Raw genomic sequence first — 15,006 nt, forward strand, 5'->3', positions numbered from 1 at the left:
TTTGCTCAAGTCAATTATTTTTGATTTGAACCCCTCATCCCTGGGAAAAACCTCCTGAATCCACGCCTGTCGCCATTCATAGTCGTCAAGTTTGTTGGGTCATTTAAGCATATAGGGCTTTATTTATCCCACGTTTCCAACAATCTTGATGCTCTGGCATACCCAAGAAACTATTAAACATATTCTGCATGTCAGTCATAACCGTTACGATTCCCAGTTTCTTGTAGTTATCATATTTTCAGCTGTCTTCCTGATGGCACCTGATCCCACCTATGATGTTTCGGAGGTCCGTGTTTGCTCTGCTCCGATTTTGTATTGTTTAGTGGACTTTTAGATTGAATACTGCTCGTTATCTCCATATCCTTATCAAAGCCTATGCTGTATGTAGTTGAATCTAATTTATGTAACCTTTACATACATGTATAGCCATGCTTTCCATCAGTAATCAATTACATTTGATTTAGTTTTTTCCCTTATTTACTTCATCCTCTAAAACCATTTTTAGACTCTCGGAGTGAGGTGTTCATCTTTACGTCGCGGGTTCGAATCTATACAGCGGGACATTTTGTGCAACATCTTCATAATTTACTCTAGATAGTGAAACAATTTATCCCCCCCCTTCCCCCCAATGTAAACATTTATAACTTATCATGCTTATAGGTTCTATAAATATTGATTGTATTAGTCAAGCAAGCTTTTTGAAAAGCTGTTACTTGTATTCCATAATGTTCGCTTGCTGTCCAAAAACAGTAAAAATATCAATGAATGATGTCACTTCCTTGGTCAAGAATTCTGGTGAAGCTGATAAAAAAAGCACACATTTCTCAAAAATTGGTTTTATTCATAATAACAAGTCCATATATCATAACAAAAAGCCAAGGAGTACAACAGTAGCTCAAGGGAAACAACTGATCATGAACTGTACATGGATATATATCATTATACATTTCTATAATAATGCATGCATTTTTCATGTGTATATACAAATATGAGTATGTTTAAACATGTAGCAGTACAAAACTAGCCACTTTATAATTTACTTTCATTTGCCAAGTAAGAAAGTTGTACGAGTGCATCACTGGGTATTTTTTTCATATTAATTTTCTATGCAATGCACGATCGTTTCTTTTACCACAGAACAGGGAAAAACTGCTTTTAAAAAGAAGACAACCTCAACAAAAGTTAACATGTTTTCAGAAAACTTCTCTTAAACATTCTCTCATTTTCAATGACAAAAGTGCAACAAATTCAATTGCTACAATGTCCTTGTTAGAATATTAGATGCACCATTTAATGCAACATTAATGCCCTCCTTCGTCAATGTCTTTGCTGAAACCTCGAAGCAAAATACTTATGTACCAATACATTAGCTTACAGAGAAATATGATTCCCTACATAATGCAGCCAATGCTAAATGATAAACATGAAGAAAGAGATCATATGACCGGAAATTGAATGTCACGTGATCTTATGCAAGATTCTTCCTCCACTATTGAAAGCTCTGCCGTAGCAGTATTATGTTCATTCCGCAGTATTCTTTAAATCATTGAGTCTTGTAGCGACAGCTGCTACTAATGCTGCTCCTTTTCCACTTCCATCATGAGATAAAACCAATTTAAACTGGAAATATAGCAAATAATATAAATATTTTATTCGTTTCAACGCATAAAGTTAGTGGTATAACCGATAACGGTCAAAGTATGACTTTAAATAGAAATTAATATAAGTAAAAACGTATAAGAGCAAACTGATTTTCACACCAATAATAACTTTTAAATGTATGAACATTGCAATAATTACTGATGAAAACTTATCTACCTTATGTCCCGGGTTGACTAGTTCTTGTATTTTTAGAACCATAAGGTTGTGGAATCGTGGGTGAAATCGGTAGAGGGAGCCATCAACGGCAATCGTCATAGACTTCTTTTTCAGACGGTTGATCAGAGTAGCGATGCCTGTTTGAAAGTTAACATGTTTTACAAAATCCTCAAGTTGCGCCATAATCGAGTAAATTCTGGTCAAAAGTATTGAACTCACCTGCAGATGAGAGGAATGCTGCGCGCGCAGAAATCAGAGTACAGACATATTTGACAATCTTGCAGTCGTCTGAGGTGTAGTTTTCAATGCCTAGTTCATCAAGGACCTGTTTTGTATTTCTGAAGAACTCGTCATGATCACTGTAACAACAAAGACATCACGTTTTAATTAACTGCTTTATTTACGAAAGTGTCAATATGCACATTTAACAAGACTGTTCGTCAAGATATTGGGAAGCTGTGTGCAAATGCACATCTGGAATTTTTATCTCTAGTTTTACATCAAAAACGTTACATATCGTAATTAAGACTTACAATACATCTACATATAAGTTTCCTTCTTAAGTCAGCTGATTTATTTCCAAAACCGAAATAAAATTCCAAAACAGAAAATACATGTACAACTCCAAAGGATTCTTAACCTTTCTTTCCTCGAAAGACCTTCAGTATGATCAAAAATACTTCTTTAAAGTCTTAAATAATTATTTTTGAAGTATTTAGCAGTTACATAACGTCTATTTAACCAAGAAAATTTGTCCTCTTGGCCTTAAAGCCTTCCGTTTTCCTTTCTTAAAATCATGCAAATTTACAATACTAATGGGAATGCTATAGTCTTGCATTTGAATTTGTTGAATATTTAATTAAAATCCTACAACTAGCATTTGCATAATAAGGCAATTCCATATTTATTTCGGTATCAAGTCTTCATCGTCAAACTTAGTCAAAGAATGTGTTTAATTAGCCATTAACATTAAAAACATGCCACTCGCATTTTTAAAAAAAAAAATAACTTAAGCACTACCTGTAGCAGTTGGTAAGATTTTTTTAATAGGGAAACAAAAGATTGCAAATAAAAAAAAAATTTAAACTACTTTGAAGCAATATCACATAAATGTACATATATATATATATATAGATCTGAAGCATTTTGCAATAATCACTTTTAACTTTCAATCAACTGTTATTAATACCTTTCAATTTCTGAAACATATTTCGTGTAAAATCGACCACGGATGAAAAGTTCGCCATCTCTATCGACTCCGGAGAAAAGAAGTTCGTCCATGGCGAGTCTCTCTAGTACCAATCTCACTATCTCCCCCATATACATACCGGAAATCATCTTCTCCATTCTGGGAAAACACAGAAGTAAAGCGTAAGTTCATTAAAAATTTTTTTTAAGGCTTTCAAGGAAAAGTTTTGAAAAGGCAAAAGCAAAGCTACTCACATTTGTTTACCAGGATTTATTGAGAAATTATCCAGTTCACGATCATACTCGGTTCTTATGAAGTCTAGACAACCATTATCTCCGAACGCGCCCCATTCCGTATTTATAATAACCTAATGAATTAAAAATACATCTTAAATTCATATATTCTTTTAGATAAAATATAAAACAAAAGAAGAAAAACAAATGATCACAATACAGCTGTATATCAAATATCACAGCTTTTACATGTATCGGACCAAAAAATTAAGTACTTCGTTCGGATGGTCGCGTTCTTCGTCCCACAGACCGACATTATCAAGAGATTCCATATAACAAGCATTACAGCCAGTACCTACAAGATAGGGAAACAAATATTACAATACCGTATATTGTTAACATAAACAAGACTGAAATTTTATGAAGATGAATGAAGCGAGCCTAAGCCATTCATCTTTTGTCTATTTTGATTTTTTTTAATGAACTGTATTTAGTGTAGGCTATAATGTCCTTACCTAGTATAAGACCAATTTCACATTGTCTGTCACTATGAGCGGCCGACATAAGAGTTCCGACAGCGTCATTGACAACAGCAAGAACTTCAACGCTAGTTATCTGAAACAGAACACAGTCCACTGAAATCTCCATAACTGTATATAATAATACTTAGTCTTTTAATCATGCTCAAAAGAATTCATATATCTTCTCAAATTTTGCAATATGCATAGTTGGGAATATTTTAATCTTGTGTCAATATATGAACTCTGTGCTATTTGGTCCGCCTGTCTATGAGGCCAATAAAATTTTGTCCATATGCCTATTTAAGGTAGTTTTTAACATTCTCATCTCCTGTTTACCAATGTTGTGAATTCAACAATATGTGGCGGATCAAATAGGAGGCGAAGGATTGGTCTGGACACCGGGGGCAAATTTTAAAGATTTATCATTATTTTTCAAGTCTCTCGTGCATTTTTTAATCTATTTACGTATCTCATCACTATGCATTTTTTCTAATGCAGACAGAATTTTCTAAGTTTCCTGTCTTGGAGTGAATTTATTACATTGTTTTTAACCTTGTAAAAATCGAATATCAATTGATTTTACCCTTCCAGAAACATCATAAAAATAATTGCAAGGCAAATTGTACTCTTCAATGTCGCTTAATCGTAATCTTAAGCAAATGGAAGATAATGTGTTTACATCCAGAAAAACGTTGGGTCAAGGTGCAGCATTCAGACAACGGCTGTCGTCTGCTTATTAAATTTGACTATGAGGTTATACATGTGCATATCACGCCATAACAATATGCAATATATTTATTTTTTGTCCCTGAGTGTCTGCACACAATATATTGTAATAGTAAATTTGATTGCAGGCATATATGTATCGAAGAAGTTACGAAAAGTCAGATGAGTTGATTTACATTTGAAGTACTTGGAAAAGAATTTTTAAAATAAATGCAATGATGCTCTTCCTTTTACCTTGATTCTGTGCAGTGCTTCATGCAATAAGCGACAAATGTCTTCTCCCACAACCCCCTCGCACCGGAAACCTTTCGTCCATTGTGATAAACGAGCTTTGGCGAGACCTTCTTGTTTGCAGGGAAAAGAGAACGTAAAACCCAAAGGCAGCTTGTGGTTCCGTAAATCATGTTCGTCCATGAATTTTCTGATACAATCAGCTATGTGATCAAATAGCTGAAAAAAGAAACCATTATTGAATTTTTTATGGTTCTTGAATGAATGTGTCTGAGATTTTGAGGTACAAACAGGTAGTCCATTACTCAGGTTTTGAAATCAGCAAGTAAAAAATGTTCATAAAAAATGCTGAATTCACAAAAATTATGTATTAATTCATATTACTTTTACAAATTTCGTCGTTTATAAATTTACCATCTTTTATAGGAAAAATTATCAGATAAAATATAAGGAGGTATAAAAGCATCAATTTTGCATTTTCTAACTCAAAATTGATAAACAAGCACATTTGAAGATAAAACATTTGTTTTAAAAACAGTAATTTTAAGAGTTAAAATCAGAAGTGTATATCAAGGGATGTAAAATACGTTTTTATACTTATGTGGCATTTTCAGTACCGCTTGTATTTAATTTTTTTTTTAACTTAATTAATTGTAATATACATGTAAATGTAAAGCATGATACAAATGAAAGATATAACGCACACCACTTTCAACCATAAGGCTAAGCTTTTTCAACTGTCCTTTATTTTCTCATTTTACAAATCATAAATCTAATGTCAGCAAACACATGATTTCAAGGCCGTCCAACGAGTTCACCAGAGGTAAACCTCCCGACAACCCGAGGCAAGCAGAACTGGATATAGGAGATACTAAAGCATTTGAAAACTTTAACTGGTTTACATTGTTTCTAAGTCATCCTGACTTCAAGAGCTTTAAAAAACACTTGACAATTGTTATGACGGGCAATGCAACTCAATGCTAATCGCGAGCTATATCGTATTGCAAATTACAGAGTGTATGAATGTACTCGTTTAAAATGATAAATCTGTTGTAAACATCCAGGCATTCAACTGTCAAACAAGAACTGTGACCTTCATAAGGTAGTGGAAATATGTCACACAACTATACGAAAAAACACCATAGAACGATTTTGCTGACAAGGGATTTTGCTGACTCGTAATTATACAATTATAAAATAAAGGTTTTATCATAGAATAATTTACGAACTTAGTAGAAAAAAGGGGGGCTAGGGGATAATTTTATCGGCCCAAAGAGAGTGACTTAGATTTTTTTTTAAAACTACATCAACAACAAAAAAACTTAGGCATTGGTTTATTTATCTGAATCAAACAATATTACATGTAATAGGAAGAGAGTTTAGACTGGTATTGCCCTTATTTCTCTCCGGCAAGCTCGGAAAATATTAAGCATTTAAAATATTCGCAAGACAGAGCTAGAACTGATTTTCTGCGGATTATTTTACGTAATCATATACTTGATTCTATGAAGTTTAAAGTTACAGACACTTTAGAGAAGAGGTCCAGTTATTTACTTGCATTTCAATGTTTGCGAAAAGGTGGTAGCCATGGATGCCTGCATTACACTTACAAACTTGTAGAACCAGAAGATATAACAGAAAAACTAGATTTTTTAAAACAAACAACTGAATCTCGGTGGTCTTGGCAAAAAGGGTCTAAGTTACCGGTATACATTTTTGTACAGATTAGATGCAAAACTTCCTACATAAGTGTATTTAAATCATAGTAAGAAACTGACTGACGTGCCCTACCATGAATTCGTACTCGTCTATTCCAGTAAAAAAAAAAAAAAAAGACGAACGCCCCAGACCCTAGAGCGCAAGCAATGGATAGTCTCAAAATTCATGTGAAATAAAGAACTGTTTGGAGAAATGCATTTTATGCACTTCAAAGCAAATGATAAAAATTCGTGTTTATCATTTAATATAAAAATTGTATAGCAAGATTTTATGTTTAAAATGAATTGTTACACGTGATGCGTATTTTCATGTTGTACACTATTTGTACAAATAAACGAAGAGACGTATCAAAATGTCAAACTCTACGTAATTTACCTGTGTACCGGTGCCTAGCATGACTCTTTGTGGAATGAGGTATGTTTTACTTTGTATATCTACATCACATCCATTCAGTTTGACGAGCAAAACCCGGAAGTTTGTTCCTCCAAGATCCAGGGCTAGAAAACTGCCCTTTTCTGTTTTAAAGAACATCAAAATTAATTACATATAATATTTATACATGTAATAATAAAAAAGACACGAAAAAAGAAAACAATCATCAACCAAAAACCTTTGTACTGTTAAAGAATTACTAACGAATAGGCTCTATTATAAAATTTTAAATGAGTTTTCAATGACCAATAAACTGTAATCATGTAATATATCAACCTGAAAGTTCCCTTATATGTTTACAAAACGAGGCAAAATATTTTTCCTTTGTTTATAACAACATATGCTCTTCTTTTTTTTTTTTTTTTTTTTTAAATCTATTTGCAACGGAAAAAGGGGGGGGGGGGGTAATTGTAAACATTTAATTGAAGGGCAAGACCAAGAAAGCAATTTTGATGTCCAGCGAAAAATATAATTTTGTTTGATAAGAACAAATTCCAATGTGTGCTTATATAGTGTATAGTGTATTATAATTAACTGACCTGATCCATCAGGAAGGGCCCTGACGAAGGTGGGGAACATCTTGATGTCAGCCCGGGAGTGGGACTTCCGGCACAGCCCCCTCTTCATCTCCTCATGGAGCAAATGCATGACCCTCTTGTACGTCAGTGACGACAATTTAAACCCCTTAATCACCGCCTCGATCTGAAAATAAAAAAATATGAAAAAGAAATTAATATTTCATTTAAAGTATATAACAGTACTATTCTTTTCTTTAATACAATACAGGTTTTAATACTGACTTTACTATGAGTGTCCATGTTTTTGTTTCAAACAGAAATCTTCTATGTACAGTATACTATCATAGCAACAACTCTCAAGAGCGTTGTTTTTATCTCGAAGAAAATTCTTATCCTTGGGAGTATTGCATCATTTTTCCAGCCTTATTATCAAAGTGATCTCGATAGACGCATATACATAATTATTCATTTCGTGTTGCAAAAACATGTTTGCCCTGATTATTTTGCAACAGTGGAATCTTATATTAAACAACAAAAGCATCATGAATGAAAATGGAATCCCGAAAGAAATCTTATAAGGTGTCAACATCCAGATTTTACACCAGCAAAAACAATCATTTTCAAAAACACCAAGCTGTACAAGTGCAACAGATATTATTTGTTATTGTTTTTGACGTCGTTTTCATTTTAAACTGACAACCTATAATTATCGTTCTAAAAAAAATCTATAAACAGTGCAAATCCATGAAGAGGACATAAAACCCCTGGAAATTTTAGAGTTGGGATCGGGAGCCGAAGAGGAAAAAGCATCCCTGCTGACAGGTCACACCCGCCTTGAGTAATTTTTATTATTATACTTCTGTTAAAATGTTCCCTATATAAAGTTAAGAAGGTAAAATAGCTATCTTTGACAGTCCCCATAGCAAAGCCATCCCTAGCTTCTTCACACCATTAACAGCTTGGGCGATATTTCCAATTAAAATGAAAGACAAGTGGGGGGGGGGGGTAAATTGAACTGATATGACGAGTTTTATATAAATGTATACTTCATAAGGTATACATATACAAGGTTGAATAAAACATAAAACTGTGCGAGGCAATACAGTAAGCGTAATAAAAATTCTAGTTTAACGTATTTAAAGATCCAAAAGATATTCCCCTAAACACTGGCTGGGTTAGCCTAGTCCCCTGATAAAAGGTTTGTATAAACTCCCCATGAACCTTTTCATTGTAAAACTTTTAAAGATATGAATAATTTTAGAGGACAATTTACAACATAATGAGCTTATCACAGCTTGTTCACTGCGCCAGGAAAGTTCAAAGAAGGTTACGATTGTTTTCAGGAAGTCGGAAGAAACGAACGGATTTTAATGTGTTCAATGTTACAAAGTCAGAGTAAATTAGATTTTATAAAGGCACAGATTATCTTTTAAAAATTTTCGGGGAAAAAGTTTTTTTTTTTTCAATTCCGTAGCGCGAGAGTTTTTGGGATTTAGGGGATTGAATGGCTGGTGAAAACTTCAGAGAAAATCTCTTAAAAGTAATAAAATGCAGCAGGGAACTTCAAAGGTACACCCCCTTTCAAAAAAAAAAAAGCATTAGCCCCAGTTTCAAGGGTCAGAACAAAATGGACTAGAGGCCAGGATCAGATATAATTAAACGTTTTGAGGAGAGGACTTGCATAACAATATAAAAAGAAGTTTATAGGTGTTGTACTCGCAACATTTAATTTTCTCTCGCCGTTCTTAGATGTCTTGCTCTTGTGAAGATTTTCCAAGACAAGGATATATTCTTCTTTTCTCAGGAATGTTCCCGACCAATAAACGTAACATCTAAATAACGTGATTTGACTTGTTAATCTTATTATACAGCAAACCGCACGAAAGGAACGTGTCATATAAAGCACATGTTATTCACAATGCTATGCATGTATCTATTTTTTTTTTTTGGTAAAAGATACAGAAGAAAGATGCAGCAACTGCAAAATAGTCGCTAAGAAGGAAAACAATTAAAAAGAGGTATCAAAACTGAATGATTTTTATTTAGAATAAAATAGGACCACCGGTACTTTTTGCAGAGCTTGCCCCTTCCCCCCCCCCCCCCCCCTCCCTTTCCAAAACAAAGCCAAAGAATACTTGCTCAAAATTTAGTGTAGTGTATATCTAACAAATGAAGCGATAAGTTATAAATCTAAGTTAACATTTTTTATCTCTATTTAAAACAACTGCCAGAAATGCAAGTTGTCAAAAAATGACATACATATAAATACAGTGGTGGGTGACCTATATTGTCCTTGAGACGCCAGTTGACGGCTCACAAATTATACACCAAAAACAACAGGACTAATTATTCAAATGCAGCGTCAGCCCATACATCTTTTTAAAAATAATTCTAACTATTCGCATCTTCATGTACGCTTTTTTAAATGTTTTTTTTCAAAATTATTTCCGAATATTCATTCCAACGATTTTTTTTATTCTCAGAGAAACATTTCTATATAATGTATCTACAAAAAATACGGTAATAATTATTAATAAATAAAGATCCTGCATATTCATGCGCCCTAATTTTTTGAGAGGGCGATCAAAATAAAGGTATATTAAAAAATCTCCATGCGCCCGCAGATGATCGTATAAAAATTAGGGAGAAAAAATAGTTCAAAATGTAAATATTTTAAAAATTGTCATTAAATTAAGAAAAAATAATTAATTCAATCTCTGCAGACGCGCCTTGACGCAGCTTGAATATCTGCTTTTGTAATTTTTATGTTACGAAAGATTAAATTTTTAAAGAAGCTATACATGTAAGTTATTTTTATAAATATTTCGTGACACACTATTAAAAGCATCGTATATAAATATTTATGCAGAAAATTAATACGCAGTCAAATACGCATTCAAACAGAACTGCTTAGCTCTAGTTTATATCAGAGAGGACAAAATTTCAGCCTTACAGATTTTCTTCATGTATCGTGCAAGCAGTTAAGAAGTACTTTGCTTTTATACATGTGGCTATGCAGTGTCGAGGTCAACACGCGAACTGACCTACATTTAGGACAGTCTTATGAAAGTAGATTTTTGTGAGCTTGGTCTGGGTCAGTGGTCATTCAGTCATTCGTCTGCCATATTAAGCGGGGGGTGGGGGTGGGGGGGTGGTGGTATATACTCAGGCGTTGAGCTTTAGAACTATGGATAATAATAAAATTTATTGGTCATTTACATAATAAATCGGATGGATATTGGATAGATATGTCCATGTATTATTTCTGGACAAACAGGCCTACTGTACCACAGCAGGGTACACGTATAAAATAAAATTAAATGCATTATAAGTAACATAACATCATGTGATATAACATTCGAAAAAAACTGATCATTTGAAAAATGTTGCAGATTGAGCTATACCATAACAATATACATGTATTATGGAAGAGGGTCTGTATTTAATATGGTCGTAATCTTAATCATGATCACATATATTTTCATTATTTTGTTAAACATGAATTAATACAAAAATATAATTTTTTCCAAAAAAAAATTCCAATAATCAAGTTACTAAACATTGATTTCAGATGATTTAATTTACTGTCTTATCAAAATCATTAACCATCATTACATTTAGTCAAAAATATTGTAAATTTAAGATAACCATAGAGAAAATATTCGTTATTTGAAGAAATCTTTCAAACCAGTTATTCTTTTTTTAAGTTAAATATAAACCAATGAATTTATATTTCATAATACCATAATAAAACAGTTTGCGATTTTAATTATATAAATCATTTATTTGTTCTGAATAAGAACCACTGTGACATCTCGTTCTGATTTCTTATACGTTCAATAAATTGAATCATATATTAATTCTAAAATTACGATTCCAAGATATATCTTAAGGACAGATGATACAAACCAAAAAACGGATGCCTGGATTGGTATATATTTTTTGGCTTAATTTCATTGAAAATGATGCAAAAAATAAATTTCTAGAATGAAAAGAAATTGTAAACCTTCTATGATGTTAGAAAAAAAAACTCTGCCTTTCTTAAACCTTTTACTTCAATTCCCATTTTTTGTGAAAATATGAATAAAAAATTAAAAAATACGAGGTAAATGTTGTTCATTTTACTCATTTAAACAAGATTCAAGTTGTTATTTTCAATTTTTTGAGGAAATTTTGTCCTTAATATATTCCTTTTTTCAATTTGCCTAATGTTTACACAAAATATAGAAATCCCATTTTGACCCTCGATGTTGTTTTCTGCATATTTGATTGGTATGACCTTGAAGCAACACACCCACATATCCACCAATCAGAATACGAGAACAATTCATTTCGATTCAACTCTTTAGAAAAAAAAATCATGAAAATAGTACGAATAAAATCTTTCTTGACCACTCATGTGTCGAATGAATATCTTTGTTCAGTGTTGTCGAAATATACAAACTTTAGACGCTATTATGTCGCCAGTCAAAACAGAAGCCACTGTGTGTTGACTGCTTCTGGAATACATCCAAATATTTCTTCGTAAGGAAACAACGCACATTTAGAATTTTCGAATGTCATCGCATTTTTAAGTGAACTATTTTCGTTTTCAAGTTAGACAGTATATTCTAATAAACTGAAAAATCTCTCAAGTTTTCAATACTCATTCTTTTGCATAGTCTGACCTAGATAAACACTCATGATCAGAAAAACGTCATCGAGATTCCCCAACGCGAACCGCTTCATGTTTAACGAAAAAATAAAGTAATTAAATAAATTTACTTACTTTTTCGTATCTGGTCATTTGCTCTGGGGTGCTCGGCATCTTGGAAATGGGTTGTCGTGGCTGAAAAGAGGGATATTTTCACGTTTTATGGCCGATCGATTCGCCAGCAGCTCCGTTAGCATATAAACAACGACATAATGAGGACCTCGCAGGGGAAACTTTGCTTGACCTAGATTAACTCAATATATACTGCTGAACAGGGGAAAATAACATGCTGAACCGAAAAATAAAAACGGGGGCACGGTAAACATGGTCAAGGTACTATTTAATCACTGTACACTTTTTTGTTGATTAAATAAGATCAGGCGATGTACATAGCTTGTTAACTCAAGATAACCTTATGTACTTTTACTAAGTTTTATAGTTGAAAACACTTACAGTGTCTCAATGAAATAACCTAATGATGATAATTATTTAAATATCTATAGTAGACTGATTAAGAAGATGACACATATTTCCATGCTTGCATCTGATTCTATATGAGGATATTTACATGTACGTCATAAACTTTTTTAAAAATGTCTTCTACACTTTTTGAAATGGTGTTATTTAAAAGCATAATAAACTAGTTCTAATTGTAACGGGGGACCGTTACAGATGTTCCCCAAACGCTCCCAAAGTCCCTTCTAGTGACAATTTCCTTTAAAACTTTTTTAATATATTCAGTTATCACAGGATTTCATAAAAGAATTTTAAAAGCTACAGTGGTATCATCTTTTTTTATTTAACGCATTGCACGCAAACGCACGTGCATGCACGTGCAAGGTGACCATGGCATGTTGTCTAAGCTATTAACATCTAAGCTATTAACATATCTTTATATTCCAAATAAATTAAAAAGTCATAAAAATATGAATGTTACCATTTTTCAAATACATTGTAGATTATTCGCATTGCGCTTGCGCAAATACATGCAGGCAAGTCCTTGCATTCAATTTTGATAGTAGTATCATGTAGGAATTCATTATCACTATTCATATTCTAAATTTCAATCTGTTCTGTTTAGAAACAAGAAAGTTATAGGCATTTAAAGTTTCAGCCAATCAGATTGCAGCACACGTAAATTTACGTGCTTTTATGAGAATTCTTATATATCATGCTGTAGATCTTCATAATGTTTGACTATGTTCAAAATTTCAAAGGATTATGACGTAAAACAAGAAAGATATTGAGACTTTAGTTTCAGCCAATCAGAGCGAAGCGCACGTGCATGCGCGTAAGATCTTGCTATTTTGACCATGTCATCTTGTTTATATATTCATGCATTGTGAGTTTCAAAAAATTCCATCAAGAAATAGAAAAATTACGACTTCATCCATTATATTGGTAATTTCACATGTTGCACGTGCACGCTCTTGCCAGCACACGTGCATGTACTTGCTTTCATGAAAATTCTTATATATCATGCTGTAGATCTTCATAATGTATGACTATGTTCAAAATTTGAAAGGATTATGACGTAAAAAAAGAAAGATATTGAGACTTTAGTTTCCGCCAATCAGAGCAAAGCGCCCGCGCATGCGCGTTAGATCTTGTAATTTTGACCATGTCATCTTGTCTATTCTACTAATATATTCATGCATTGTGAGTTCCAAAAAATTCCATCAAGAAATAGAAAAGTTACGGCTTCATCCATTATATTGGTAATTTCACATGTTGCACGTGCGCGCTCTTGCCAGCACACACGCATGTACGTGCTTTCATAAAATTTATTATATATCATGCTGTAGATTTTCATAATGTGTGACAAAGCTCAAAATTTCAAAGGTTTATGACGTTAAACAAGAGAGATATTGGGACTTTAGTTTCAGCCATCAGAGCGAAGCGCACGTGCATGCGCGTGAGATCTCGCTAGTTTGATCTTGTAATCACGTCTAAAATACTTATATAAACTTATACTATGAGTATCTAAATATATAATAAAAAAATAGAAAAGATACGGTTACATCTATTATTTTGGTCATTTTAAGTGTTGCACGTGCGCGGTCTTGCAAGCACGTGCGCGCAAAATGACCTTCGTTCCGCAAATCTACATAACATGCCTACTGACCCTAAAAAGGTTTCACCTTAGTCGGACGTATAGTTTACAAGATCATTCGCGGAAAAGATTTTCCCAGGAAGAAGAAAAATAATAATAATAATAATAACTAGTGCTAATTGTAACGGGGACCGTTACAGGTGTTCCCCAAACGCTCCCCAACTCCCTTTTGGTGCCATATTCCCTGTAAGCTTCATTAAATAACACTCTATGCATTTGAGACTTTAACAACGTTTACCCAGAAATGTACCATGCTCATTCAAATTTTAGCATTGCATGTGTGCGCATGTGAATGCATGTACGTAATGACCATATCATCTTGTCTACACAATCTATGTATCTTAATACACTAAATATTAAAGTATTTAAGGTATTCAATGTATAACGAAGGGATTTTGAACGATTTTAAATAATTTTAAAGTAGTGAAAATCACATTGCTAGATAATGATAAAAGTGAAATAAACCAAATTCACAAGACTGATAACATGTAAGGAGACGGTCATTTTTCACATAAAAAGTTTTTGAAGAGTTATCTGCCCTTGATGAAAAGAAGAAAAATTTTGATTTCTCAAAATTTCTGTGGTAAATAATCTATTTTATTTCATAGTTTGATAAAGAAGGAGATTATGTATATTTTCACCAAGAGTTTTGTTTGAAATTCAAATTACTTTTTACAATATCTTAGAAAAACATGCGCTGCCCATAGACTTCAATGTAAAATTCAAGGTGAAATTAATTGGACAATAATCAAAATTTTGTAAATTTCTTTGGTGGTGCATTTTTATTTGATATCATCTTCAAATTGCTACCAT

The 15,006-nt window shown here is 33.0% G+C and overlaps 1 protein-coding gene across 1 annotated transcript; it reads right to left on the minus strand.

Annotated features, from left to right (window-relative positions):
* Positions 1–820: 820 nt before the first annotated feature.
* LOC134250476 (hexokinase-2-like) lies at positions 821–12,316 on the minus strand. The gene is made up of 11 exons (XM_062732841.1): positions 12,156–12,316; positions 7,409–7,571; positions 6,813–6,952; positions 4,722–4,937; positions 3,756–3,855; positions 3,516–3,595; positions 3,262–3,374; positions 3,008–3,166; positions 2,038–2,177; positions 1,819–1,955; positions 821–1,620 (listed from the first exon to the last, which is right to left on the minus strand). Exons 1-11 carry the CDS (start codon positions 12,192–12,194, stop codon positions 1,522–1,524), a joined length of 1,386 nt encoding a protein of 461 aa, XP_062588825.1. The 5' UTR covers positions 12,195–12,316; the 3' UTR covers positions 821–1,521.
* Between the last annotated feature and the right edge of the window lie 2,690 nt (positions 12,317–15,006).

The sequence above is a fragment of the Saccostrea cucullata genome, unplaced genomic scaffold, assembly GCF_032062105.1.
Source record: "Saccostrea cucullata isolate Sc308-1 unplaced genomic scaffold, CSIRO_AGI_Scuc_v1 ctg57, whole genome shotgun sequence".
NCBI classification, from domain to species: Eukaryota; Metazoa; Mollusca; class Bivalvia; order Ostreida; family Ostreidae; genus Saccostrea; species Saccostrea cuccullata.

Excerpts from the sequence above, each read along its gene's own strand:
- LOC134250476 (XM_062732841.1), bottom strand. The coding sequence starts at position 12,194 with ATGCCGAGCACCCCAGAGCAAATGACCAGATACGAAAAA. Across the intron at positions 3,167-3,261 it reads ATAAATCCTGGTAAACAAAT|AATGGAGAAGATGATTTCCG; the intron begins GTGAGTAGCTTT and ends GTGTTTTCCCAG. Across the intron at positions 2,178-3,007 it reads TATGTTTCAGAAATTGAAAG|TGATCATGACGAGTTCTTCA; the intron begins GTATTAATAACA and ends TTGTTGTTACAG.